This window comes from Thermothielavioides terrestris, chromosome 2 (genome assembly GCF_000226115.1).
Source record: "Thermothielavioides terrestris NRRL 8126 chromosome 2, complete sequence".
Lineage (NCBI taxonomy): Eukaryota > Fungi > Ascomycota > Sordariomycetes > Sordariales > Chaetomiaceae > Thermothielavioides > Thermothielavioides terrestris.
The window spans coordinates 843,863-870,833 of record NC_016458.1 but is presented as its reverse complement, the minus strand read 5'-3'; the positions used below and the strand labels follow the sequence as shown (position 1 = coordinate 870,833).

The 26,971-nt window shown below is 57.6% G+C and overlaps 11 protein-coding genes across 11 annotated transcripts; 6 read left to right on the top strand and 5 right to left on the bottom strand.

The window, feature by feature from the left end:
- Window positions 1-1,161: 1,161 nt before the first annotated feature.
- THITE_2111560 (uncharacterized protein) lies at window positions 1,162-4,309 on the top strand. Its single transcript, XM_003651324.1, has 4 exons — window positions 1,162-1,541; window positions 1,593-1,613; window positions 1,676-1,730; window positions 1,781-4,309. The coding sequence occupies exons 1-4, from the start codon at window positions 1,334-1,336 to the stop codon at window positions 4,086-4,088; spliced, it is 2,592 nt and encodes an 863-aa protein (XP_003651372.1). The 5' UTR covers window positions 1,162-1,333; the 3' UTR covers window positions 4,089-4,309.
- A 1-nt stretch (window position 4,310) lies between these two features.
- Window positions 4,311-4,932, top strand: THITE_2111559 (uncharacterized protein). The gene has a single exon (XM_003651323.1). The coding sequence runs from the start codon at window positions 4,378-4,380 to the stop codon at window positions 4,681-4,683; it is 306 nt and encodes a 101-aa protein (XP_003651371.1). The 5' UTR covers window positions 4,311-4,377; the 3' UTR covers window positions 4,684-4,932.
- THITE_2111558 (uncharacterized protein) lies at window positions 4,933-6,126 on the top strand. The gene has a single exon (XM_003651322.1). It carries the CDS (start codon window positions 5,713-5,715, stop codon window positions 6,052-6,054), a length of 342 nt encoding a protein of 113 aa, XP_003651370.1. The 5' UTR covers window positions 4,933-5,712; the 3' UTR covers window positions 6,055-6,126.
- THITE_2111556 (uncharacterized protein) lies at window positions 6,127-8,491 on the bottom strand. Its single transcript, XM_003651321.1, has 2 exons — window positions 8,408-8,491; window positions 6,127-8,347 (listed from the first exon to the last, which is right to left on the bottom strand). The coding sequence occupies exon 2, from the start codon at window positions 7,977-7,979 to the stop codon at window positions 6,450-6,452; it is 1,530 nt and encodes a 509-aa protein (XP_003651369.1). The 5' UTR covers window positions 7,980-8,347; window positions 8,408-8,491; the 3' UTR covers window positions 6,127-6,449.
- A 202-nt stretch (window positions 8,492-8,693) lies between these two features.
- THITE_126353 (uncharacterized protein) lies at window positions 8,694-10,069 on the top strand. Its single transcript, XM_003651320.1, has 5 exons — window positions 8,694-8,913; window positions 9,133-9,207; window positions 9,310-9,402; window positions 9,460-9,602; window positions 9,665-10,069. The coding sequence occupies exons 1-5, from the start codon at window positions 8,874-8,876 to the stop codon at window positions 9,677-9,679; spliced, it is 366 nt and encodes a 121-aa protein (XP_003651368.1). The 5' UTR covers window positions 8,694-8,873; the 3' UTR covers window positions 9,680-10,069.
- Window positions 10,070-10,212: 143 nt separating this feature from the next.
- On the bottom strand, window positions 10,213-11,715 carry THITE_120035 (uncharacterized protein; the record flags this gene model as incomplete). The annotated part of the gene is made up of 4 exons (XM_003651319.1): window positions 10,213-10,458; window positions 10,545-10,748; window positions 10,847-11,175; window positions 11,637-11,715. The coding sequence occupies 4 exons, from the start codon at window positions 11,713-11,715 to the stop codon at window positions 10,213-10,215; spliced, it is 858 nt and encodes a 285-aa protein (XP_003651367.1).
- On the top strand, window positions 11,709-13,218 carry THITE_107795 (uncharacterized protein). The gene is made up of 2 exons (XM_003651318.1): window positions 11,709-12,174; window positions 12,261-13,218. The coding sequence occupies exons 1-2, from the start codon at window positions 12,168-12,170 to the stop codon at window positions 12,923-12,925; spliced, it is 672 nt and encodes a 223-aa protein (XP_003651366.1). The 5' UTR covers window positions 11,709-12,167; the 3' UTR covers window positions 12,926-13,218.
- A 413-nt stretch (window positions 13,219-13,631) lies between these two features.
- On the bottom strand, window positions 13,632-16,397 carry THITE_2111546 (uncharacterized protein). Its single transcript, XM_003651317.1, has 6 exons — window positions 16,184-16,397; window positions 16,029-16,108; window positions 15,875-15,907; window positions 14,987-15,331; window positions 14,705-14,916; window positions 13,632-14,633 (listed from the first exon to the last, which is right to left on the bottom strand). Exons 1-6 carry the CDS (start codon window positions 16,243-16,245, stop codon window positions 13,749-13,751), a joined length of 1,617 nt encoding a protein of 538 aa, XP_003651365.1. The 5' UTR covers window positions 16,246-16,397; the 3' UTR covers window positions 13,632-13,748.
- Window positions 16,398-17,552: 1,155 nt separating this feature from the next.
- On the bottom strand, window positions 17,553-20,180 carry THITE_2086518 (uncharacterized protein; the record flags this gene model as incomplete). Its single annotated transcript, XM_003651316.1, has 10 exons — window positions 17,553-18,086; window positions 18,170-18,243; window positions 18,306-18,537; window positions 18,603-18,790; window positions 18,861-18,951; window positions 19,007-19,148; window positions 19,212-19,526; window positions 19,586-19,669; window positions 19,729-19,777; window positions 20,078-20,180. The coding sequence occupies 10 exons, from the start codon at window positions 20,178-20,180 to the stop codon at window positions 17,553-17,555; spliced, it is 1,812 nt and encodes a 603-aa protein (XP_003651364.1).
- Window positions 20,181-23,318: 3,138 nt separating this feature from the next.
- On the top strand, window positions 23,319-24,739 carry THITE_2064529 (uncharacterized protein). Its single transcript, XM_003651315.1, has 2 exons — window positions 23,319-23,530; window positions 23,604-24,739. Exons 1-2 carry the CDS (start codon window positions 23,452-23,454, stop codon window positions 24,350-24,352), a joined length of 828 nt encoding a protein of 275 aa, XP_003651363.1. The 5' UTR covers window positions 23,319-23,451; the 3' UTR covers window positions 24,353-24,739.
- Window positions 24,740-25,092: 353 nt separating this feature from the next.
- THITE_2111538 (uncharacterized protein) lies at window positions 25,093-25,365 on the bottom strand. The gene has a single exon (XM_003651314.1). It carries the CDS (start codon window positions 25,342-25,344, stop codon window positions 25,099-25,101), a length of 246 nt encoding a protein of 81 aa, XP_003651362.1. The 5' UTR covers window positions 25,345-25,365; the 3' UTR covers window positions 25,093-25,098.
- Window positions 25,366-26,971: the final 1,606 nt, after the last annotated feature.

Sequence of the window (26,971 nt, the reverse complement as noted above, 5' to 3'; positions counted from 1 at the left end):
GAGTTTTTATAGAGTTGTTGCGACGAGTCTTTGCGATTGTTCGTTGTTGATGTTGCTCGAAGTCGTCGCGGCCTGCCGATTTGTAATTACTTGTACGTGGCAGTCTCCGAAATAAGTCTTGGCGGGACCTCTTTAACGACGACCCGCTAAAGCCCCTGCTGCCTGCAGGGATCAGGATTGGAAATTCCAATCGGATCCACGGGGTTGGGTCGGTCCCATGCTTGCTGGTGCTTGCAGCTTGCTGCAGCCAGGGTGAAACACCTCGCGGCAGACAACAAACAAAACAACGTTAAATTAGTGCGTATCTGCTGGAAGGCGAACGATGCTGAGCGGCTCAAATTGATGCCTTCGCTGACAAGTTTAAGGATTCTTTTTTTTTTTCCGCCAGAGAGCGGCCTCGATCGTGCTCGAATTTCACTCTTGATACGGCGTGGAGCCTCATTTCGCTCTGTTGATAGCAAAATTTGGCGCGACAAGCGAGCCAACCCCCAGAGCTTCGCACATGCCATTTTCGGAGAAAATGAGGCAGTGGGGCGAGGCTGTGGTTCGAGACTCAGGGGCTCATGAGCCAGCGCTGCATAAGTCCTTCGAAGTGTATCTCTGAGACCCGTGTGCCCTTTGTGCGGAATGCTACACTACAGCTTTCTTGGAAGACAAAGCGGTTCGGGTAGGGCTCGGCTGTGTAGCCTGGTCTTCGTCCTGATTGCAGTCGACGGACGGAACCACCCAAGAACGGCGTTCACAGGCCCCAAGCGCCAACTTCTCGGTATCCTCCGTGCTCTCCGAAGCAGCCGGCCAGATCTGTTTCCCCTTGCTGGCGGTGGATACCTGCGAGATGAACTGACGGAGGCTTCGAACCAGTTGGGAGGTATTGAAAAGCAGGTTGTGACTGCAGTCACCAGCTCACTAACTGGCCTAACATGATCTCGGCCGCGGGCAGCAACTGATGACACCGAGGCCCCCATTCCGAGACGACTTGAAGTTTCATTAACTACAGATACACACCATCCATCGCCCGCACGTAAAGACTTACTGGCTTGCTGCTCGCCAGACCAACATGCAACTGGGCTAGCCACCACTCTGTCCCCAACACGGCCTAAATGGGCGGAGAAGGCCACTGTTCTCCCGACCTCAACACCTGACACCGGAATTCTTGGGTGCTGGCGGTCCCGCCTTGCTGCCGGGTTCACTTGGTTGTGACTTGCAATCCGAGGCCCGGTGAGCCGGGGCTTCGCCATGGCGCTCTGGAACCGGCCCCCTCCTTCCATATGCCTCCTTCTCTCGCTGATATTTGCCGCTTTGTGTCGAGCTGGCGAGGTCAAGTACGGCTGCGATGCCGATCCCCGGCTTCAATGTCGGCATGAATGGGCTGACTGGGAACAGGTATGCCCCGGCGTTGTACAGCGGCGACTTTGGGAACTGTCTGGCCGGTCAGAGTCCGTTTACCATTACCGAACTCGACATTCTCTACGATGCTGGTAACAAGACGCTTGTCTTCCACGTCAATGGCACTAGTGCCTTCGAGGACGAGCCTCTTTTGGGTAAGAAGAAACACGAAAGAACACTTGACGAACCGTGCTGACAGGAACCAGTGCATTTATCCATTGACGCATGTAAGACGCTTGGCCTACATGTGTCTTGAGGCGATGACCAGAGGCTGATTCCGACTCTTAAGACGGCAGCCGCCGTTTCGACGCAACTGTTGATCCATGCAGCTCTAACATCACCAGGTTTGGCCAATCACCCCTCATAATAGAAGAGCTGATGCTAAGATATGCAGTCTCTGCCCCCCAAAATTGAGCGTTCCTATCACAGCGCGCGGCGTGCTTCCAGTCGGCGACGACCTGTCAGTTGACGAGCTGCCGAACGCTGTCTTCCAGGCTGCGGACTTTGAGGGCTCTGCGAGGCTGCAGATCTATGCCAGAACTTCCGGGACCGAACTTGGATGCTTCCAAGCCGCCCTGACCAACGGCAAGACCCTCTCACACCCCGTGATCATTGCACCCATCCTTGGTGCCTTCACGCTGATAGCCATCGCCGCCTCCTTCATCACTGCCGCGTATGGCGTCAGTATCCCGCACATGAGAATGCACCATGCTCACTCCCTCCCTGTCTTCGTGGTCTTCGAAACCTTCCAGGCTATCTTCTTCTCGGGGGCGCTCGAGGTCAGTTGGCCTTCGGTGCTCACGGCTTGGTGGTCCAACTTTGCCTGGTCCGCGGGCCTCATCTATAGCCATGCCATGTTTCGGTCGATCGACATCTTCGCCGGCGTGACCAGCAATGCCAGCCAAATCGGTGACCTAAGCTCACTGGAGACGAACACTGGCAATGGGTCCGGTTCCCGGCTCTTTGCCCCGTCTACTGTCCAAGAAACGTCACAGTCTGTCGGTCAGGGGACCTATAACTCCAGCTTCTTGACCGACTACACATGGTCCAGGGGCCCGGTGGCGCCAGGAATGCCTCTTCCGGGCACCTGGTCTGGCTTTCCCTCGGTTTTGTCGGCCGTCGACATCCCCATCGTTGATGCATTCATGGTTGGACTGGTCTGGCTTCTGATAGCCATCGGCCTCGTTGCCTTGACCGTCGGCAGCCTCAAGATCTCACTCGACGGACTTGCACGCGCGGGGCGGATGAAAGAAGACCGGCTGGCTTATTTCCGCAGCCACTGGGCCGGCTATCTTGGCCATGCCATGCTGCGGACCCTCGTCATCGCCTTCTTCCCCGTCATGACACTCGCGATGCTACAGTTCACGATTCGGGTATCGGCTGGCGCCATCGCCGTAGCTGCGGTTGTGTTTGTTGTCGTCCTCGTCGGGATCCTGTCTCTAGTCGCCAGCGCCTGCCGAGCCCGCACTCGAGACGGGAAGACCGTCATCGTTCCCGACCGAATTGTGTTCTATCGCGGGGCAATCCGCCCGAGTTTCCGGCGTATCGGGGTGGTCTGGGACAGCACGCTGCGAAAACACGCGTTAGATGTTCGGCCATTGCTCAGCGTACCCCTTTTCCGGATCCGGCACGACAACACCGACCCAGACCGTCCGACAGTCCACATGGATAAACCGTTTATCAAGAAGTTCGGCTCGTTCTCGGCAAGATACCGCCGCACACGTTGGTGGTATCTAGCGTACCATGTGGGATATCTATTCTGCCGTGCGGCCTTCCTGGGGGCTGGCTGGCAGAGCCCTCGCGCGCAGGTCTCCGGCGTTCTGGTCACCGACGTGGTAAACTTCGGCATCGGCATCATCCTGAATCCTTTCGAGGGAGCCCGCAATACGGCCATGGCCGTCTGGATGCTCGGGGTCTGCAAGATCATCACAACGGCCCTGTCCATTGCCTTCCTCCCCGAGTTGGATCTTGCGCGGTCCACAGCCGCCACCCTCGGACTAGTCATCATCGCTGTCCAAGGTCTGACGGTGGCTGCACTGCTGGTCCTGATCGTCCTCAGCGCCGTCTCATCATGCATGTCTCTGACACGCAACCGCGAGGAGATCCACCCAGACTGGCTCGAGCCTGCTCGGGTCCGCTACTTCGAAAAGATGGAGAAAAGAGCGCGAGACGCACGCTTTGAAGAGGAGACGCCTGAACCTGCCCCTCCGACGCCGCGCTTTTCCGTGATCTCGGTCCGACGCAAGCCTAAAATCGAAGACGAGGACGAAGGCGACGAAGGCGACGATGCGACCGGGACCGGCCAGCCTCCCGCCCGCGGCCGTGATCGTCACAGTCGCACCAGCAGCGCCGGCCTGCGGCTGAGCACGGGAAGTCTGCCGCGGACGGCTCGGCCATACCGCGCGTCGTGGTCGTCGAGGGACTTCGGCGACCCATCGCTCAGTCGGCCGAGCAGCGTCGTCGCACAACGGCTCAGCGGCGCCACTTGCGTGGTCGTCACAGACTGCGACGCGTCGAACAATTCGTCGGTGGCGTTGGTCCGGCCACAGAGCAGTCTGTGGAGCTTGAACACGCCGTCAGCCAGCAGAGCCTCGAGTCCCAGTCCGGTGAGACTGTCGCGCGAGACCGTGATGACGACTGCCGATGGACGGAGACCTCCGACGGCGCTGCCAGAGGATCCGGAACCGCAAGATCAGATCTAGATTGGCCCCATTTCACCTGTCGCATCTATCCTGTCAAAGCCATTGTAATTTTTAATCCAAGCATGTTCGTTCTGTTCTTACAAGCGTCCTCTTCGCTTCGCCAGTCAACCTACAAGAGGTATCAGGGGGTAGTTTTATCTCCGTTCCGGCTGTTCTCGGCCGAGTTGGTAAGACGTTGAACGGTTCCACACACAGTACCTGGAGTTATTCCGTGCAAGCCTCAACTGCTGAGGCTTGATCTTTTCAGAACTCGTGTGAAGGCTGACACGGTCGCATTGGCAAGGCGAGCATGGCCCCCCTGCACCTAGCCGGGTTCAATATCCGGCAAGCGGATGCATCCCGCCGCGGACAATCCCAGCGTACCTGTATTGCTCGGGAAGAAAGTGGTCCCTCCGGATCGGCAGTGGAATTCCAGCGAGCCAAGCAAGGCGTGCGTCACTCGACCCGTTGCCCCGCCGCCATTCCACCTCGCCTTCAACTCCCGAACCCCTCCTTCCCCAAACCCCACCATGGCCGGCGGGACTTCACCCGGCCGCTCCTTACTGGAAGCTCCTCACCAAACCACTTCGTCAAGTCGGAGCGTGGCGACGGATAGATCGAGGGCGGACCAGGGCTTATCCTTGTACCGTACCTACACGAATATCGTAGTCATAACGTTACTTGTTGGAATCAAGCAGTGTTTAACGTGAAGCCAGGGCCAGTTGAGTGGAAGACATCGGCCGGCCGTGGTTTTCCAGCTTCCTTTCCTCCATTTTTATAACTAACTGCTCCATGTACCCACATCCCAATCAATCCGGCGTCCTGGAATCCTTAGTCCGAGTTTGCCCCGTCGTCTTCCAGCGATTTATCAGACCTTACAAATTGGGCGGCCGGCTCGACAGAGTTACAGAGTATACATAACATATCAGAGCGGAGGAAGGTTGAGCTGGACCGGTTCACAGCACGCTCTGTCCAGCTGAGATCTCTCTATACGGGCGTAGTCCGAGGACTGTCGACCGTTCACTTGCCATTGGGGGTTACCGACCGAACGTTGAGGTTGTCGACAAACATCCAGCCACCGCTCCCTCCTTGTACAGAACGAAAAGGATAGCAACCACAAGCGACGCAGCCATGACGCAACGACCCCAAGCCGCCGGCGCGGGAGGCGCCAACGCGCCGCCGCCGCTGCTGGACCTGACCATCGACAACATCACGCCCAACACGATCCGGATCAACTCGCAGAGCGCCGACGCGCGCCTGACGTACGTGATGGCGCGGCTCGTGACGCACCTGCACGACTTTGCGCGCGAGACGCGCCTGAGCACCGACGAGTGGATGGCGGCCATCGAGTTCCTGATCAAGTGCGGCAAGATCTGCAGCGACGTGCGGAATGTAGGTGTCTCCTCTTTCCTCTATTTTTCTTCTCTCTTCCCCCCCCTCTCTCTTTGCGTTGGGTATTCGCTCCCGCTGTGCTGACGATGTCTTGTGTGACGCCTTGCAGGAATTCATCCTCCTCTCCGACGTGCTGGGCCTCTCCCTGCTCGTGGACAACATCAACCACCCCAAGCCTCCCGGGGGTACCGAGGGCTCCGTGCTGGGGCCCTTCCACACCCACGACGCGCCGCTGCTGCCCAACGGCGCGAGCATGACGTCGGACCCGGAGGGCGAGCCCATGCTGGCCATCTGCACGGTCAAGGACACGCAGGGCAACCCGATCGCGGGCGTGACCATCGACATCTGGGAGACGGACAGCTCGGGCCACTACGACGTGCAGCACGCCGACCGCACCGCGCCTAGCGAGCGCTGCGTCATGGTCAGCGACGAGCAGGGCCGCTTCTGGTTCAAGGGCATCAAGCCCGTCAGCTACCCCATCCCGCACGACGGCCCCGTCGGCAAGCTGCTGCAGCTGCTCAACCGGCATTGCTGGCGCCCCGCGCACGTGCACTTCATGTTCGGGAAGGAGGGGTGGGACCGGCTGATCACGTAGGTTGACCCGCGGAGCACTGACGGCTACGGTTTGGGATTCGCAGCTGACGTGAGACCGCTAGCGCATTGTATCTCAGGGGCGACCCCTACGAGACGTCCGATGCGGTGTTCGGTGTGAAAAAGAGCCTCGTGATTGACCTTGACAAGGTAGACAAGGAAACGGCCAAGGAGTACGGTGTCGAGGAGGGCATTTGGCTGCTGAAGCACGACTTCGTGCTCACGACGCAGGAGGAGACGGAGAGGTTGAGAGACCAGCTGGCTACCGAGGCTCTGCAGAAGCTGGGCTTGAACCTGAAGTTGGTGGACCATCTGCCGGTGCCGGACTTAGATTGAGCGAAGAAGTAATTCATAAGCGGCCCCGCCGGCCAGCGTTTGAGGCTTTGCCCGTTCCGTCTTTCAATGCTCGTTCGCGGCCGTGGATGCGACCAGCTTGATCACACTCTCCAGGTAGCCAGCAGCGCCGCCGTATCGGTCCACGACGGCCTGGATGTCCAGAGGTGAGCTTCGGGTAGATCGCCGGCGACCCACCAATGCCGTATTGCGGGTGCTTGGGATCCGGAGCATCTCTTGCTCAACCTCCCAGCCACAGTCCTCAGCGATGGCGGCCACCCACACCACCAAGGATGAGTAGGCAGAGTCCGCCTTGGTCTTGTCTTTCGGAGCAGGCGCCCGGAACCTCTCGCCGGCGAGATTGTGGCTGCAGCAGGGGATTGCGATGAAGGGACACTCCGAGACGGCTGCAATGATAGGAGTCCAGGGCGTAAGTTCGTCGGCATGGTTCGAGATAATGAACGTGCCCCTTGGGAAGCGGCCGTCGTGAACCAGTTCCTCACTGAAGGCATGATCCGATGCGCCGCCAGTAAGCCTGTCTCTGCTGACTGGCGGCGGCAGCAAGACAAGCTGCCGCAGGGTGTCCTGTTCACCTGCGGGCGTCTTCAGCTTGGTATTGTATGCGGCCCATGATTTGCGTGAGCGCGCATCGAACCCCCATCCTGTGAAGCCCTCCTGGTTCAGGATGTGAACAAGCAGGCCGTTGCCGCACCCAATGTCCACGAAGCCGGGGAAGGTGCCCTGACCATACATGTCAGCCCACAGCTCAATCAAGAACGCCGCAATGCAGAGGTCCTCGAAAACATGTTTCTCGGGATCGGTTGTCTCTACCCAGCCCTCAATGAGCCCTCGGGCGTACTTCTGCTTGAGCCGGGTGTACGTGTTTTGCACCCGCGCTTGAGGAAGCAGCTGGTCGTGGTGCACTCTCTTCCGATAGCCCTCCAGGCGGCCCTTGCCGTGCTTGTGGACGACCTCGAGCAAATGGAAGGCAGTGCGCGTCAGCCTGACGGACGAACGGTCCTCATCGCTGAAGAAGAGGTACGAGATGGAGATGGCCCCGCAGGACTCTGCGGCGTTCCACTCGTGGAGAAACGCTATCCCCCGAACTATGGGGTGATAGAAGGGCATCTCGGATGCCGCCGAGACATGCGGGAGGTAGACCACGAGCGTCTTCTCGACTGACCCCTCGTCAACCTTGGGGTGGGGCGCAGTCCCATAGATGAGACATGTCTGGTCCAACGGTTTGTCCCGCAGCGTGTTCCTGGGGATGAGCTTCCGGATAATGCATCGTCGCAACTCGAAGCCGACAAAACGAGGGATCGGGGCGGCGGGCAAGCTCTCTGTTCCGGTTGGCGCCGAGCATGTCTGCGACGCGGCAGCATCCGAAAGAATATCCGCACGGAACAGCCAGGACGAGTTGATGTTTGGGTTCCGAATCAAATTCACCAGGACGTCGTTGAAGATGTCTGGGTTAAATGAGCACGGGTGGCGGAACAACGGCCGCCACGACGCTGCATCGCCGTTGCACTTCGTGTCTTCAGTCAAAATGATCGGCTTCGCATCGGCGGCCAGCTCCTGTGGCTTGAAGGTCGTCATTTCTCGCCGACCGCGAGAGGCATGCTCGACGGCGGCTATTTGTTGCAGGTGTGGGGGGGAGAAAAGGCGGCCGAAGACGGTAGCAAGAGCCCACCTGGGTGTGACTAACGTACTGCTGTTTGGTGTTTATGGAACACATCGGTAGAGAACAAACGGCTGGCATGGTCTGGGCTCCAGGTCTGCCTGGCACGCACGCCTTGTCTGGGTACCTCTCCTGTTCAAGAACCTCGTCAAACGAACTAGGTGAAGTCATCCGGAACCAGCTGGCCTGCCTCGAGTTCTCTGGTAAAAGACTTTTTTCTGTTGTTGGCTGCGTTTTCAGATGGCAGTGGTATCACATTGACTACCAGGTAAGATACCTATCTGACCTAAGCCAGAGCTCAGTATTCCGTACTCCCGGGTCCCAACGGAGTAAACGGCGGTGATACCTATCTGGTGCTCTGAATCACCTATCGCGGGTTCAGGCGGTGAGATGTTGAACTGTGGCAGGTGACGCATGCCTTAGGTTCCACGTTCAGGTCGACAAAGAGGCAACCAGTGGCAAACCGCAGCTTAAACAAGAACAACCTGCGTATTTCGTAATTACCAAGCGCCGCCACCCAAAACGGGCAAATTTAATTGGCTGAAAGTTCATGCCTTACGGCCTTGCACAATCAGCCAACCCCACATATCTGCTCTTCCCCTCACCTCTGCATTTCCACCAACTTCCCTCTTCCAACATCTCGCCATCCACGACAACATCGCTTTTCCAACAGACCACGCTGCATCGAGGCTCTTTCGAAAATCCTGCGACAAGAAATCCACGCCGCATACTAGCGAGACAACTCGTCGGTCGCTTCATTTCCACCTTTCAATACAAACCTTTCCCCAGTTCACCCCGGAAACTTCGAGTTTATGTCAGGCGAAATCGAGATCCAGAATCTCAAGAGCCGCGGTAAGTTTATGCTCCCTCCTAGTTCTTTCGCGGGATGCGCCGCGCTCTCCATGCCTGTTGCTTTTTCTTCGGCCCCAGAAACCTCGGCACCGTGCCCCGAGGGCCGGGCGACACGCTCGGACGAAAGCGTTTGCATTCCGCGACGGCCACATCGAAATCACCACCCCATCATGACGTTGCTCGCTCGAAAGATCCTGTCGCTGACTCGAAGTCTTGCAGACCCCTTCGCCGAAGCCGACGAGGATTCGGGGCAGACCACTCAAACCCAGGAATATATCCATATCCGCATTCAGCGTATGTCCCGAATGACCCCAAGTGTCGCGTGACCACCCGTTAGCCCCGCAAACAGGTCGTGGTGGTATATATGGGCCTGGTGATTGACATGGGTGTTTACAGAGCGTAATGGACGCAAGACCTTGACTACGGTGCAAGGTATACCGGCCAAATTCGACCACAAGAAGATCTTGAAGGTCATCAAGAAGGAGTTCGGTATGTCTGCGCCTTCGTGGCTGTTGAACTGTGGAAAGCTAACGGCTGGCTGCTCAGCCTGCAATGGCACCATCATCAGTGACACCGAGTCCAAGGGTCTCGGCGAGGTGATCCAGCTCCAGGGTGACCACCGCATCAAGATCCGGGACTTCCTCATCAATGAGGAGACCGGCCTGGGTCTCGACGAGAAGACCATCAAGGTACGCGTTTCAACCAACATACCTCTGTGTCCCATGCGCGGGGCGCTAATCCAAGCACGCAGATCCACGGCTTCTAAGCCGGGCATGTCGGTCGTGCCGCAGCTCAGCGGCCCGGTTCCCCCAAGACGGGTTTCCGGGGCGGGGGTCCAACTCACAGAGTCGGAACTTATTGATGTCTGAGCGACGAAAAGACCGTTGCCATGGGGTCGCGCGGCACGCACACATGATACCCGGGAGTTGGCAAAGAAGCCTCCTCTTCCCTTGGCAAGACTGCGTTACGAGGGATGGATTTTGGTACTTTGGGCCATCTGCTTATCGTCGATCCTTGGACCTCTGGTTGACAGGACGGCCGCGGCCTGCATGCCCTTCTTTTGAATGTCTGCAGGAACCGTAGTTTTAGGCAATGGATTAGGTTGAGAAAACGTCTATTTGTGCGGAACGTGATTTTCAACACTGCACATCTCGCCATTACGATCGTAGATTGACACCGTATAACTCCAGCGTGCTCGTGCTGCTTCAGCAAATTGCATGCTCCAACCCAAGGGAAAAGGTATACCGATATGGAACCCAGTGAGACCAGATTGACGCCTAAGGTGCAAAACGAACTTGGTTAAAGCTCCCTCGTGATATCGCCATACTCCATGATACGCATAGCCAGCTTTTCGGCCTCGTGGAACGCTCGTCTGACGAAATTAAGCAGCGGAATGTCCGGGTAGTCGGTCCGGTTCGAGTGAAGCTGGGCCAGCAGGGCTACCATGCTGACGAAACTGGCGATGGAAAACACACTGATGGACATGGAAGTCTCCTTGCGGATGTTGATCTTGCGCTGGGTGATGTGGTACAGCACCGTCAACGTCTGTTCCGGCGCAGGGTGTGTCAGTTGCAGATACAGGGCCCTGGCAGGCAGGTAAGGTAGGTATGGGTTGGTTTTTATGTCCGTACAGTAGAAATGACGATCCAGGCGGGGAGGATCAGCCGCGGGTCGTCGAACCCGCCGGTCAGCTGCAGGACCCAGGAGGTGAGGTAGCCGTTGATGGCGTCGACGGTGAGCAGCCGCACGATGGTCGCCTGCGGCGTGTAGTGCAGCAGCCAGCGCGACATCAGGCAGTCGGTGAAGAAGAAGGAGAGGTAGCCCGAGGCGCAGCACTGTCACGTTCGGAATATGTCAGCGTCTTCCGGCTACCGTCTTTCCTTCTTGTATTATCTGGGTGATAAGGATATTCGGAGCTTGGATTTGTCCTTACCCATATGGTGGCCAGCAATGTTTCGGTGAGCCGCAGCCTGGCTTCAAAGGCCGCATCGTAGCCCGACGTCGGCGAGGAGCCGCCTCCGCCTCGCCCAAGCTTGCTGAGAGTGCCGCCGTCGAGGACGCGGTCGAGATACATGAGATGTAGCGTCGTCAACAACCGAAGAACGTTGGGCAGACCGAAGAGCGCGCCGGGGGCGATCGACGCCAGGCGGCAGAGAAAGAGGAGAGGGTACCATTTCTTGGACACGCCCAGGGCGACGGCGACGCGGGGCTGGAGGAGGGTTGACCGCACCGGGCCGGCGCCAGCGTGGTCGGGATCGGCGCCTATCGCTGCGCCGCTGCCGTGGGTGCTGTGGACGGCATGCTCGAGGCCCGACCTGGTCGAGGCTGCGGCGGCGGCTCGGCCGCGGGACTCGGAGAGGGAGCGCTTCGGGGCCGCCAAGTCGCGATCGCGGGTGCCGAGTCCGTTATCTGCCCGCGGCTGGTGCGCGATTGGGTTCACGCGGTTGGACATCAAGGTCCGTCGCCTCCCCCATGGAGCACGGAATTGGGTCCTGCTCCGAGCCAAAGCAAAGCGGGGAGAGAAATGGCTCGGGATGCGCTTGCTTAGGGCGGCGGCGCTTGGGCCGGCTGAAACTACCTGGTACTTCCGTACACGGGAAGGAATGCCACGAGTTTATCGCTCTCCTGTCCTGAGCTCATTTGGCAGACAGGGGTTGACTAGCATAGCTCGATAAAGACCACGGCTGCAGATCTATCGAGCGTCCTATTGGCCAGATAGTTACCTGCTGGTCCCGCAAATTTTGGCCGGCCCATTGACAGTCCGTCAATTTTGAGCCCGACGGCATCCGGCGTCCCGCACATTGTCGACCTTGAGGGACGACGTGCCTGGCGAGACGGCGCATGCTCGACACTCTATCGACGACCGCCGCACACACGCCAGCGACGGCCCGCAGAAGGAAGCGACGAAGGGTTGAGCTAGGCGCCGTTCCTTGGTCGCGGGTGAAGGGACGCGGAGGAGAACAGCGATCTGGACCATGGCGTCTTCGTCAAGGCTCGGTTCGCGGGCCGGGGAGCTGCTTTTCGTGAGAGTAGCGTCACCCAAGAGGATACAGCCCCATTTTCCCAGTCTGGGTTGTAGGTCTCCGACGGCGCGCTCCTTCGCATCTCGGCCAAAGCAAGCGGGGTCCATAAGCCGGGCCGTTCTCGAACAAATCACTCCTCGAGTCGAGTCTCAGAACTCACCCAGATTGGAAATCTCTTCGCGGAAGCAGTCCAACCTCAGCGAGGTCGCGGCAGAAGCCTTATCGATAGTCATGCCAGGTGGGTGGATTGTCCACGTCCTGCAAGCACGACGTTTGGAGACGTTGACTCGCTAACTCACGCAACTCACGGCGCTGCGCGAACAGGAACCTTCGTTCTCCCCCCATTGTCGCAGTTCCCCCGGCCGCTCGGCCAAAAGTTCAGGTTGCTTGGCTACTGGATTGTCATCAAGGGTCAGGAAACCATCACAAACGCCTTCCACAGGTTCATGAGCAAGCCCACCCTCTTCTCGCGAGCCCGGTTCAAGCCCAAGAGATCGACGCTCATCCCCACGGCCAAGGCGCTGCACCGTGCCATGGCCGAGGCCCTGGCTTCTGGCGATAAGGACACCATCAACAAGGTCTGCGGCAGGAGGCTCGCGAGCCAGTTGCTGGCGAGCATCGACGCCCGCCCCCGGGGCCGCCGCTACGGCTGGGAGCTGGTAGGATACACCAACAAGCTGTTCTACCCGTCTGTCAAGTCCCACAAGATATCGCCCGTTTCGCGCGAGCGCCACGCGCCTATTATTCAGCAGGCTGTGGTCGCCATCTCCAGCCGGCAGCGCCGGGTCGAGTACGATGCCCACGGGCAGGTGGTTCCCGGGAGCGAGAAGGAGATCGAGGTGGTGGAGAATGTGGCGATTTCGTGTATGGTCGACACTCGAACGTGGACGCAGGGCGAGTGGCGGGTCGTCGGCTCCGTCAGGCCGACTACGCTTGAAGGCTGGAAGGCAGAGGCGGAGCTGCTGAAGACGACAATGCTGCAGCAATGAGGCCGCCGCAGGCCTTGCCGCGGTGGGGATTGCACGTTGAGCGAGCTGTTTCGCTGGACAGGAGGCTGTACGATGGGCATGGTGGGTACCTATGTACAAGATATATGTGTAAATGGATCGGCGGAGGACGAGGGGGAAGGCGTGCAGCATCTCGTGTACACAAACGTGACATGTAACATATTACTCTCCATGCCTGGGATGCGTACAGCTGAGGGACTGGGTCAGTACCGTTCCAGCAATGATTATGCAAGGTAGCGTGAATTCCTCTCTGAAGCAAGGTTTTCGCCGGCCTGAACATTAAACCCGGCTGGCTCAGATGCTCTACAGCAATAGCATCACCGCCATAGGCGGCTCGTCTATCTGCCAGTCCAAATCCTTCAGCATCTCACTCACCTTTTTGACCTTTCTCGCTTCCTCCTCCGCCGTCCTCGAAATATTGCCGGCTACGGCAAGCATCCTGTCGAGCAGGAGAGAATGAGTCTCCTTGAGATCCTCCTAATAACGACTCGTCGTGAAGTACAACAAGTACACGCTGTCTAGCAACACGCGTCTGGCTACCAGGAAGGAGCTGGAACACAAGAAGCGCCATGACCGCGCAGAGATCAGAGTTGTTGTCTGAAGACTTGCTGTATTCAGCAGTGGGGTTCACACCGCCAGATATTGTGATAGATACGTTGTTGTCATCTCGGGCCTGAAAGTGCCAGCAAAGGTATATCCAGAAAACACCAGCGGCCGCCGACCATGCCACCCAAAGCCACCAGCGGTACGACCAGCCTAGTTCTCAACCCACTCGCCAGCCGACTCGCCAAACCCGAGGGCTTGTCTAGAAGAACTTGCCCGTCGTCTTGGCAAGGCCGGGCGCATCCGACGAAATCTCGCTCTCCTCGCCAAACCCAGCATTGCCGCCCACCTCCGGGTCGACGACAGGACGCGGTCCTCCGGTAGCAAGGGGCCGATCGAGAGCATCGAACCGCTCGCCCTTGGCCCTGGCCCTGATGTACTGGATTCCCAGCCGCAGACCCAGGGCGCCAAACCCCCACAGCAGCCCGCCCACCGGGGCCGCCACAAAAGCACCGAAAGCACCCCAGTCAGCCGTGTACAGGCCCTGCTCCAGCAGCATCAGCTCGGCCCCGAGCTGCGCGTTCCCGTAGTAGACCGTGCCGAACAGAAAGACGGTAAACAGGCCACCAAGCCCGCCAACAACCACCTCGAAGCCGCGCCACCAGTAGCACGCGTCGCACAGGCCGATCATCAGCACGGGGATGCTAGCCGCCGAGACCAAGTCGGAGATGAGGTAGATCTGCAGGATTGAGGGCGCGCGGATGGCGATGACGACGACGGGGATCATGACGAGCACGACGCCGGCGCGGATGAGCCAGATGTTGAGCCGGTTGCGGAACAGGTCGTTGGACGCGGACGTGACCATGGCCGACTGCAGCGAGTCGAACGCGGCGGTGCTGAGCGTGACCGACATGACCAGCACGATGCCCACGACCCAGCTGGGCAGCTGCTCCAGCAGCGCGAAGAAGGCGACGGACCCGTCGACCGGGTCGTCCGCCGGCCCCGGCCAGATGCCCGCCCACGCGGCCACGAGGCCCGTCGCGCCCACCAGCGTCACGATGATCAGCGTGCCCACCACGGCGCCCGAGATGCCGAGCCAGAGGTCGCGGTCGGTTTTGGAGGCGAAGGTGCGGAGCCAGAAGTTGGACTGGGTGGGTGAGGGTAGTTAGTTGTGTGTGGGTGCAAAGAAAAAGACGAAAGAGGGGTGCGTTAACGGACCAGGAAGAAGTCATTCGTGAGGATAGCAACCGGCAGAATGTACAGAAGCTGCCATCCCAGGAGGCTCGCCTTGGTGAGGCCGGATGAATCAATCAGGCTGGTGTCGATCTTGGTCTCGACGCCGATGGTGATGGTGGCGATGAGGATGAGGCCGAGCACCATCGCTCCTTGGATGTTGTCTGTGAAGAAGGAGATCTTGAAACCGCCCATGGCTGGCCAGATATGGTTAGGTCGTTTTGCCATTCCTTGGGTAGCGTGCAGAAGGGGACGTCGCAAACTTACAGGTGTAGACGGTCGTGACGATGCATTCAACAATCAAGACGGGGAGTCCGTCGAGGCCCGTCAGGAGGTTGACAACCTGGCCGATGGCCGACAGCTCCGAGACCATGTACAGGAAGAGCGTGACCAGCGTCATGAAGCTTAGGTAGAGGGCCGCAAACGTCCCATATCGCTGTCTGGTCCACTCGGTCAGGACAAACCCCTCCGGGCACTTGCGTCTAATAATGGGACCAAGTGCGGCGAAGATTAGGAGCGGCAGAGCAGACGACAGCGCGTAGACAACCACGCCCTGCACGCCAGCCAGTGTCGCCAGTTGGGGGTAGGCAAAGAGGATGCCGGACCCGAGAGCTGCGGGGATTAGCATGCCAAACACGGGGTTCGATTGGGGAAGGGGAGGGAGGAAGGGGGTAGATCGGAGCGGCAGCACGTTCCCCACGCAAGCATTAACTTGATCGAGTATCACGGTACAATCTCAGCTTCGTTTCCACAGGACGCTGGCTCTCCCCCGCTTGGCACCCCGGGACCGTCCCGTCGGCGGGGTGGGGGGGTTGGAGCCAGCGAGCCTGCTTCAACTCGGCGCCCGTAGTGAGCCGCAACCTTCGCCCCCTCAAACCGCGAGCACACCGGCGTGCCTCCACTGCTACCGCGGGCAGCTTGGAGGACGCGGCGGGCGCGGCAAGAAGGGACAAAGTCTTGGTGAGGTTTTTGGGTACGAACCTGTGGTCGGCCGGGTTGGCCTTCCTCGCAATTCTGATACCACCGTTCAACTGTATCCTCCCGAGTTGCTCCCTCGATCAAGTTCTCGTGCAGTGCTGCATCTGCCGTAATGCCTTTCGGTCGTTCGCGTTGCCGCCGCTCTGATCTGAGGAACCCATCGCATTTCTCACTCACCAGATGCGATGAAGTTCAGGGCGAGCGGAAGAGCTGTCAGATGGTCAGTGCTTGAATAGACGACGGGGAAGAAGACGGGGAAGAAGAATCCTGGAAGTGAGGAAATGCCCCATCCCGTTTCTCCCTCCATGCTGGAGAGAAGGCGCATCCTAACCGGTCTGAGTCCTGTTGCCTGCGAGGAACTCGCTCTTGCTCTGGCTCTTGAACTTCCAGGCAACGCCTGTTCCCACCAGCCTGCGGGCGACGTTAGTAAACGCTGCTTAAGGTTCCGGGAGATGCCAAGAGAGCGAGTTTCTGCCAGGTGCTCACAGAAATAGCCCGTAGGTAACATAGATGATGGCGTTAGACGCCTGGAAGGACGGTTGACCCATGTTGATGGGAGAAGAGAATCGGACGAATCCAAGGCCTGCGAAGAAGGACGAAAGTGAAGGGGATGAGTTTTCTCCTAAACTTGGAAAGGATGGCGAGACGGAGGAAGTGGTCGAGTCCTGGGGCCCGAGGTCCTTTGGGGAAGAAGTGCCGTGTCCTGATTTAGCTTGGGAGGAGTGTCTAACTTTTCAAGAGGATCCATGATTTCTGCGTCTGGCCGGTTCCCGGAGACTAAACCTTGCTGAGGAAGCTCGTGAGCTCACATGCAGGACTGGTGGCGTGGGGGGGAGGGGGCCCGGAGGGAGGAATGGGCCCACTCAACCAACCAAGCATTTTCTCCTGTCCAAGTTGTCATTCCACGCAATCCACCAACGTTTTTCCTTCCGTAGGTACCTTATCTTATTTCTTTGCTGATCCCACGCTGCGGGGACCTCCCGGAGGCTTGCCGCTGAATGCTTGCATGCCACGTGCGGCGTCCCGCAAGCACCAAACACACTTGCATTCTTACCTCATGCCCTCAATCCTGTCGCCATCCGCAAACGCAAATGTCGCTTCTTGAAAACAATCCGCAATTGATTTGTCTCATGCCTCGATCGGAGTGAGATAGCCGCATCAGGAGACTATGCCGAGCCACCTAAAGGTTAGATACATCTCGGTTACCCATAACTCCCTTGCGCTACTCCCAAATTAACGAGGACTTCAGTGAGAATTCCCTGGCAGGCCCGACCGACGCAGACGAAAAGTCATCCCGCCAATCTGGAAACGCCTAACCCGACAAGATTGAATTCATCCCACACACCAACACCTCCTCTCTTATGCCAGGATCCGTTATTGTCCCAGACGGGATGCGCCATACCCGACTGAGACCATTCCTTTCCCAAGACCAGACGAGGAGGCACCGGAACAAAGACGTCGAACTGTCGATGTCGACATCATCATCATCATCGTGATCATCATGATCATCATGAACTTGTCATGTGCTCGGGGCTTCAACATTAACCGGAGCGGACAAAGTCGTGGAAGTCGTGACTGCCATTTGAAGGCCGATCGGAAAACCGATCAAGGCCCTGCCACAAGGTCTCGAGTCATAGCCTCACAAACGAGATGCATGACCTGACGATAGGGTGGCGAACGTGGCTGTCAAAGGAAAACCGATAACCCGAGAAAAAAATGACCGAAACCCGCAAAGAAAGAAAAAAAAAAAAAAAAAAAATACGACCCGGGAACCAGATCGATGAAAGAAACCGATGCTGCGTAACGTTGACATTATATCATACAAAGGGGGAGAGAAGTTCGTCGGACGACTTCTCTAGTGACCACCGCGGTAGTGCTTGCGGGCGCTGCTGCGGGTGGGCGAGGGCGGCTCCGCATCCTGCTCGTCGGTGGTGTTGGCGCCGACCGGAGGGGTGTAGGCCCAGAAGGTGTGGCCGGTGATGGGGTCCTGGGCGATTGACATGCCAGGCCAGTAGCCGCCCGCGTAGGTGAACGGGTTCGGCGCGAAGGGGGTGGTGTTCACCGGCGTGACGGGCAGGCCGCTGGCGCCAAGGAGCGGCTTTCCGTCAGCCGGGGGAACAGGGCTCGCCAACGGAGGGAACGGGAACGGGACGAAGGCCTGTCCCGAATCCGGCAAGTTGAACTCCTGCCCCGAAGCTCGGACCGGTGTCTCCTTCTTGGCCGAATAGCGCACGCTGCCGGAAGCCGTGGGAGCGTCAGTCCGCGGCGTCTTTGGCGTGGTCGTGGTCTTGATCGAGAACGCTTGGGACTTGACGCGGCGAGGAGTGCCGACGTGCTTGAACGCCTTGCGCTCGACCTTCAGAACAGAACCGCGCAGGACACTTCCGCTCTGCAGATGGTCAGGCATCGTCAGCATCGAGAGAATAGCCGAAGCAGGCGGTGGATACTGGGGGCAAAAAGAAAAAGGCTTACGAGGTGCTTGATCGCGTGGTCCGGAGTGTCGGCTCTGGCGAACTCGACAAAGGCAAAAGCGCGAGTGAGGACGCCTGCAAAAAATGATGTCAGTGCTCTTCACCCTACTTTGGGCGCCGATGGGGGTTGGACTGACCGTGGTGGTTAGCGCGCTTGATGAGGGTGACCTCGAGCACTTTGCCAACGGCGGAGAAGAAATCGGCGATCTCCTCCTTCTCCGAGTCGACGGAAACGTTGCCCACAAAGACAGAGCGGCGGTCCACGTCGTACTTGCGGAGGAACTCCTCATCGGCATTGGCGCGCGAGACGAAGGTGTTCTTCTTCAGATCGAACGCGTCAATGCAGAACCTGTCGTACTGGCGGACAGCCTGCGGGCGAAAATCAGTGAGTCAAGGACGCGGTCTGATGGCGGGTCGGTTGGGCGGATACTTACCGAGTTCAGATCGCGCTTGGGATCAAACTTGGCGAACTCCACCAGGACAGCCGAAGGGAGGTTCAGGGTCGCCTGCATCTCATCGCTGAGATACTCGCACTTGCTGAGCTCGCCGTAGGGCTCGAGCATCTTCATGACGGTGTCGGTCGAGATCTCGAGACCGTCGCGGCTGTAAACAACAAAGACACCTGGAGCGGGCGGGCAAGGCATGCGTCAGCGTGCGCATGCGGCGCCGTATCGGAGAATTGCGGCACTTACGGTTTGCCTTGACCATCTCGGTCCGGCAGGGGCGGCCGAAGATCAGGGTGCCTCTTCCCATCTCCACGGCAGCCTTGGCGTCATCGTCGTTCTATTCGATGTCAGAGGCTGTCATCGCCGGGGCGGGAGTTCGCCGACAAACTTACAGTGAACTGGGCAAAAGCGTACGGCATGCCGCAGTTGGCGCCCCTCATCTCGCGACGGATCTTGACGAAGACTGTGCCGTACCGGCTGAACTCCCGGGTAACGGCAGCCTCAAGAGCACGGTCGTCCTTGGACTCGGGAAGGCTGTTGGGCCCAAATGGTCAGGCCCGCGCCCGGTTGGAAGGACAAAACAACAAATTCACTTACTTGGCGATGAAGACACAAGCGCTCGGCGGATAGATTCCCTGAGCGTCAATGCCGCCGATCTTGTGGCGGGACGAGGAGCTGCGGAGGGTGCGGTTGCCGGATCCGGACAGCACCATAGCGCCGCCAGTCGTCACGGAACGCTGGTGGCGGCGTCCCTCAGTGTCTTTGATGGGAGAGCCATTGGCCTTGTTCTCGGCGGTCGGAATCCGGACAGGGGTCTTGAACTTGTCCTCGTCAATCTTGAGAGCGGTCTTCACAGGAGAATCCGTGAAGACGTCGCCGCTGGGCTTCTTGCCGAGCTGGAAAACAGAGGAACTGAGGGAGACAAAATCAGCAAATTACCTCTACGGGATTCCAATTCAGAAAGGGCCTACGTATCATCGCGGTCGGAACCGCCAGAGGCTGCGCTGGAAGCGAAGCTCATGCGGCCGAAGTCGCGGGTGATAGAAGAAGAAAAGCTGCTTCCGGTCAGCGGGAAGAGCGGCCAAGTCGTTGTCGCGACCCGAGGGCAACTTACCGGACGCGGGGGTGAGAATCGTTCATGGTGAAGGCGGTAGCGCCGGAAACTGCGAGATAACAACGTCAGTTTTTATTGCAACGCAGACAACACCGAGTCAGAGCCCCCCCCTTTGGGGTGCTAACGGCTCGAGATTGTATTCCGTCGGGGAATCCTCATCATCCTGCAATCGGCTCCGGCCGCGGCATCCGTTACATTCTTCCCATCTGCGACCGGATCGCGATTCGAGATGGAGCGAATCGCCCGGCAGATGGGATTCAGGATGCCAGCAGCCGATGCCGATTGGCAAGCAAGATGAATGACGGAAAAGAAGAGAGCAAACATGAGCAGAACGGAACTGGCCACTTACCATCGTCCGAATCGAAAGAAGCGATCGATGACTCGTCGCTGAGACTGAAAGAACGGGTCCGGCGATTCTTGCCGGCCTTGTGGGCCCTAAGCATGGCCGACATGGTTGAAGTGGTGATCGATTTTGGTCGCGCTGTTCAAAACGATGGGAGCGGTGATCCGCAGGAGGGAAGAGATATGATGTGAGAGGATGAGTGTCCGTTAAGCGCGAAGGATGTCGCCAATCGTTGCGGAGGCGGGATAAACCTGCTGCTGTCGGTCTTGTGAGACACGTCTTCTCGCTTGGTGGGTGATGGAAAGGAAATGTTGTGGTGGTTTCGTGGGTCAACGCGAGACACGCGGCGCGAGAAGCAGAGAGGGGCAACGCTTAAGCGCGCTGGTTACCGACTCGCGGGACTCGCAAGAAGAAGAGGGGAGGAAACAGAGCGCGAGGTTGACGGATGATGGAGGAGAGGAGGGGAAGGAATCGAGGTCTGCGCGAGGAACAGGGCTTACTGGTGCCACAACTGGCTCGAGTCAATGAGGATCTTGAGTTCGAGTTCCTCGCCGAATGGAATTGTTGGATGGTAGTTTGGGAACGTGGGAGGGAATCTGAGGAGGAGGGATTATTTATCCTTGGGGAGGAGAGGAAGCAGCGGCTGGGTGATTGCTATCACCCTGCGAGGGGTCAGTGGTGCCTCGCCTCCTGGTGTTTCAGGCCGCACAACCGCCAGATGCGGGCAATTTGGTCAACACTTGCTGCTTCGAGGCACTCGCCCAGCTATTGTCAGGCTTTGCAGACGATAGCAGACAGCCGCAGAACCACAGAACCGCAGAATGAACAGGCAATTATGAGGGAACAGAACTGAGAAGGCGTGTCTCTTGCCCAAGGGGGCCTTGCGTGCAAGCTCGAAGGCATCAACTGGATTGGGTGTGAACAGCTACTCACCTTTGATATCGCAGGTCGAGAGATGTGTGGTGGAGGAGAGAAAGGTCGAGGATCTGGGAATTTCTCCCTGCCTTTAAGCTGGCGAGAAATCAGCCGACAATCCAGATCACCACCAAGATCAGCTGGGTCACTCCGGATTTGGATCGGCGAATAAGAAAAATGCCCTCGGAAGGGCGGCGGCGGCGAATAGCGGAGGGCGATCGGGGCCGCGGCTCCGCCTGACGTTGATTTTCGGAGGCTGATTTCGGCGGGAGGCGCACCGGGGCCGGAGCCGATTGTGGGGCCATCTCGGAGATCGCGTGCACATCGGCCGGGGCCTGCTTACCCGTTTCGGTGGACCGGCCGGGATCGAACCGGACCATCGTTGCACAGACGAGACCGGCCGAGCTTCATCTGGATCGTATCTTAGGACACTCGGGTCACCAAGGCGTGCCAACTCTGCGGCGTGCGATGCTCCGGGACAGACAAGGAGACAGCGACAACGAGATGGTCCTGGCTTCAAGCATCTCTGGATTCCCAATGCACTCAGGAGACGGATAGCACTCCGTAGTCTACGTTGTTCTCAGTGTTGGCTTCGGATCGAGCACACAAGATCACACGATTTGCTCTCCCCTGAGATGGAGATTGTTTATATTTACTTTGCAGCTTCAGGGGCTCATTGCCGTGCATGGTCAAAGCGCATTATTGAGCATAGAAGTAGAGAGACAAAGGGGGACAACCAGCTGGCTGCTATCCTTTCTGCATCTTCCATGTGGAGAGAGGGATGATTCACGTTGTTCAGCCAAACATTCAGATGAATCTGTGCTGCTTGAGTTCCTGTTGAAAGGCCCTGGAGTGCACAGTGGTAGCGAGATGCCGACCCCATCAGCGATTCCGAACAAACAGCGCGAGCAGTAGCTTTGAAGAGGGACAACATGCAGTGATCCGGCAGGGTATAAACTGTGCACAAGGTGGGAGCCTGAGGCACTGTACATGTCGATCTGAAGAGGGACGAGGCGCTTGGCTGTTGAACGAGACTTCTCAGCATAAGCTGTCGGCTGGTTGGAGCAACAGTTGAATTGCTTCACAGATCACATTCAACATCCCACGGTCACAGAGATGTGGTAAAGGAGAAATTAGGACCGCTTAAGTGGGAGGGAGAGAAGCAGAACGCTCCGTACTAGTGGACAAAGCTGTCCATCTTCCATCACTGAAGCTTCAGAAAGAAGACTTCAGCCAGTGTCTTGAGGAGTCAGGGCCTCCAGAGGTGTCGGACCGAGCAATCTGTCCTCCTTCAGATTACAGACTTTACTTCCTTTACTTTTGCCGCAAAGAACGCCGTTTTACTTGGGATTATGACTACGCCTGGTGGTGGACCGCTGTGACAAGAAGACAAAACAAGCGCTGGGAGTGATAAGAGGACGACTCAAGGTTGGTAGACTTGGTAATGCAGCATGGGGAGCGAGCCACCAAGACCAAGATTGGACTCGAGATACTCGGTTCCAATTCCAGGAAAATAACGAGATTTAAGGCTCTTCGAGCTGCGTATCGTGAGATATTGCGTGCTGTTAGAGGCTACCGGTTGACTCGGAGCATGGATTGGAAGGAGATTTCCTCTAGTTATTGAGGCACTGGATGGAAACACATTCATAAGAGAATAGAGAATAACTTGGCCAAGGTCGACGATCTCGCTTCACCTCAGAAGAAATGTGGCCATTTAGCATGTTTTCAAGAGCTGTCTAAGCATCTGTTTGATGAAAGAGACGGAGCTATGGTCAGTACGCATACTTTGATAACCTCACCTAAGACCTGGATGATCAGCGATGCTAACAGTCCCGGTTGCCTCTTTTGAGCATGCTGTAAACCGGGCTGCGATGCGAACTGTAGGCCATCTCCTTCCTGATAGATAACGAGTTGGCATGTTGGAATGTGAATCCTAGCCGAGGAGGCCCTCAGAATCTGGAAAGAGATTGATATCAGGGAAAAAGAAAAGGCACATGGCATGCTATGTGGGCAGATTGATGAACATTGGTCTCAGCCTGATGTTTGATCTCGTCGTTCATTCTTGCCAAGTTTGCGGTTCCGCCTGGTTGCGCTCTCAGCCCCACAATCAAGAAGCAGCTGAAATTACACGGTAACGTTATATGGCAGTGTACATACAGTACGGAATAAATGCAGCGTAAAAACGATAGCTGTAACATTGTTGCACCACCCCCGGGGGTACGATGGCTGCTTGATGACGTCCGGCAAAACCCATCAAAAGCTCAAAGCATCCCGTCTTCAACGCTGTGTGGAGATTGAGCGCCTGCGGCTCCTCCGCCAAGCAGAACATGCTGACTATTTCGATGGCATGCGCAAGGCTCTAAGTCGTTTGGCGCTCTCGCCCACCGAAGCTTTAGCAGTTTGACATTTGCGGCAAGATCTCGGCCGCATCCTGGAGACCCGTCGCCCACTCCCACTCGCCCATCATGCAGGCGACAAGGCCCTTGCTGTACAAAGGCTTCATCGGCCGCAGCGTCGATGAGTTCAAGAGGCTTTCGCATATTGGTACACACTCATCCATCCTTGGTTCCGCACGCGGATTGTGGCGTGACACTGACTGGCAACGTTTCTCCGGCAGTCTTCAGCCTCGAAGGCATCAAGGGCGCCCAGGGCCCCTACGAGCTCCACAGTTTCCGCAGCCCGGGATCAGTCCACGACTGCAAGGTCATGTCCGACGTAGAAATTGGCGGCGTCTCGAAAGCGAACCTCGACTGGGTGCCCTCACCACCGCCTTCTTCCGGCATGCAACCTCCTTCTCCCCACTCCCCCGGCTATGCCAGGTTCCACGGTTCCATATCCACGGAGCTCCCGAAAGACCGCCCGGAGATCAAGCGGACAGGATACGCCGCCTTCCGGACCCGCGACAGGCCGCCCACCGTCTTTGGGCGCAGCCTCTGGAACATCGACCCTTACGTATACCTCGCGCTGCGCGTCAAGTCGGACGGCAGGAGCTACTTCGTCAACGTGCAGACCGACTCCGTCGTCCCGACCGACCTGCACCAGCACCGGCTGTTTGTCAAGAAACCCGGGGAGTGGGAGACGGTGCTGATCAAGTGGAATGACTTCGTGCGGACGAACCTCGGGCTCGTGGTCGAGCCGCAGACCGAGATCCTGCGGCAAAAGGTCAAGTCCATCGGCATAGGGCTTACCGACAGAATACCCGGCCCGTTCGAACTGTGCATCGAGAGGATGTGGGCCACGAACGACGAGAGTGAAGCGGACAGTGTGGTGGGCCTGTCAACATCGTCATCGGACAAGGCCACCGCGGCGAAAGAAGGGGAACTGAAGACGAAGCAAGGGCAGAAGATTGCCTGGGGGAGTAAGTAAGCGGAGGGCTATGCTGAAGCCGGTCTTGGCCTAGGCGCCTTATGTGCCCGGGAGTCGGGATGTCTACGCGAGATCCGTGAAATGACATGGAACGCTTGAAGAAGGCAATACTTCCGTGGGCGTCTCAGAGACAGAAGTGTTTGGAAATCATACGTTGTGGGGTTGAGGACACATTCAGCGGTTGCACAGGTGGAACAGCAGTGGCCTACTGCCAAGTCACTGGCGTCTCTCGGTATATAGGGGAACCCCCTATTGGGCAACCCGTCTAGTTGTAGTTGTACGGACACCGGCCCAAACACCGAGCGGCTGTTGTGGGGTTGCTCCCGGGTCGCAATGTGCCATGAGGGCAGTGATATGGTTGGAACGAGAAAGCAAGAGCCAACTCCTGTTCTCCAAGAGAGCCCATTTATGGAATTACCATGAGTTGAAGTCCACTCATCGAGCCCATGATTCCCTATGCGTTCTCGTGACTCTTCACAAAACCTGACATCCCGTCATCCAACTCCTGCAAATGCATCAGAACGCTGGGGAACTACCCAGAAACGCCATTAATATGCCGGAAACCCAACATCATTCTGTATCACGGTCCGATGACCTCCTTGCCCCTGTCCCTGTAACAGATTACAGGTTAGTCGCACGAAACCCCAGACGCCGTGGACAGTCGAAGAGAAAAGGAAACGAAGCTTGTCTGGCAATATCCCTCTTCCCTCCGGCGCTTGGTACAGTGCTGTAGAAGCGTCGAATACTTACCACTCACGCTTCTCACCCGCTCCGCTCCAGCGGACATCATCAATGTCCTTCTCGCCCCCCTTTTCCCACTGCCTGATCTGCGCGTCCGTGAAACCGGCGGCACGCAGTCTCGCTGCGCCTTGTTGCTTCCATTTCTGGCGGTCACGATACGCCTCGAGCGCTTCGTCCCAGTCGCCCGTCTCAGCAAGCTCCAATTGGACGTCTGATGCTGGATCATAGTCTTCCGAAAAGCGGCTGTCCATTGCGGCAGCGCCGCGGACCGCGCCTCTCCCGCGTGCGCGGACGGGAGGCGCCGATGCTGGCGCGGGGCCGATGAATTCTTCCAGGGGGTCGGACTCGTCTTGGTCAATAGACTCGGTCGGATTGGAACCATTCGGGAATGCTCCGTCGTCCTCGCGGAGCCGCCCATAGTTTCTGCGCTTAGCAGACTCCCCGCCGATGAGGTCGTGCACCTTGTCAGATTTTGACCTCCGCGACTGGGAGCGGCGCGAAGTATCACATTCCTCGCTGCTGCTCAGCGGTGATCGGTCGCGATGTCTCCGCTCCTTATGTTGCGGCGAATGCGACCTCCTCCTCGGGGAATGGTTATGCCCAACCTTCCCGTCATCGTGCTTGCGGTGTGACCGATGGTCATCTTTGTCTTCCTTGCGCCCGTCCCGCGTGCTCCGCCGGCTTTCGCGTCCACCGGAGCGGTCTTGCGAGCGGTCTCTGTCCCGTCCACTGTCTTTTTGCGCCGAACTGTCCTGGCGCCCCGAGGCGCTGCCCCGCTTCCGCCCTTCAAGAATGGAAGATATGTCCCCCAACTGTCGGCGTCGTATGTCAGAGGCGCTAGGGTTAAGCTTGCGCCGTTTACGCTTGTCGGCTTCTGTCAAGCTGTCGAGGCGTGCCTGGGCTTCTGCGGTTTCCTTTGCGAGGAGGGCCGCATTGTGGTTTGTTGTTTCTTTGATAATGCGACCGAGAAACCGCGTGTTCGGCTTGGCCTTGTTCAACGGCCTATTTGAGGGTGAATGGTCAACATCCGCCAGTGTTCCCGACCCAATGAAGCATACATGGTGGATTTGAAGGCTTCCAGGCCCATTGACGAGTATTTGATTGAGGCATCTTTTGCCTCTTTCGCCAGGATTTCCGCAACGGCGTCATCGGTCAATATGGTCTCATTTTCTCGCAAACGGAGCCTATCCATCTCCTACAAAAGAGTCAACGGGGGACTGATAGTTGAAGTCGACGGGACGCAGCTGGAAAGCGTTGCTGTGTTGCAGCTCAGTCGGCGGCGAGAAAGGCAGATGCACGGAGGTACGGGTACACATACAGTACATACGACAATGCTATGTAAAATACATGCGGAGAGTGTATGGATCGTTATTGAAGTGAAACCAGGTTCAGAGGCTCCACGGGAGCATTTACCCCGCGGTTTCTCATCCTCAGCCCATTCTCCCGGTCTCGTTTCTCCCGGCCGAATGAAATTAAGTCGTGTTTTCCTTTGTCGGAAAGAAGTTCTTGTGGGCTTTCTTTAACATCAATCAGAAGCTCTCGGGGCGTCCTTGAATGATTGGCCGGGCAATGTACTACGAAGGACGGAGGACAACTCTGTTCAAATGACAGCGCTCTCGATACACTATACGTACGGTATTGTTCACTAAGAGACAACATTGAGAGAAAAACACAATGTGGGATTTCAACACGTTACAACAAGAAGAAGTCCTCCTTCTGACTTCCATGCCATGGCAGGCTTTGTGTCTTGATTTGCTCGTTGGAACTTGAACTGGAGTGCGGCTCTTACACAGTCCGGAACACAACTACCCTGGTATGTACACAGTAAGGTACCTATTTGGTATGTATGGTACTGTATGGAATACTCATAAGTGTAGC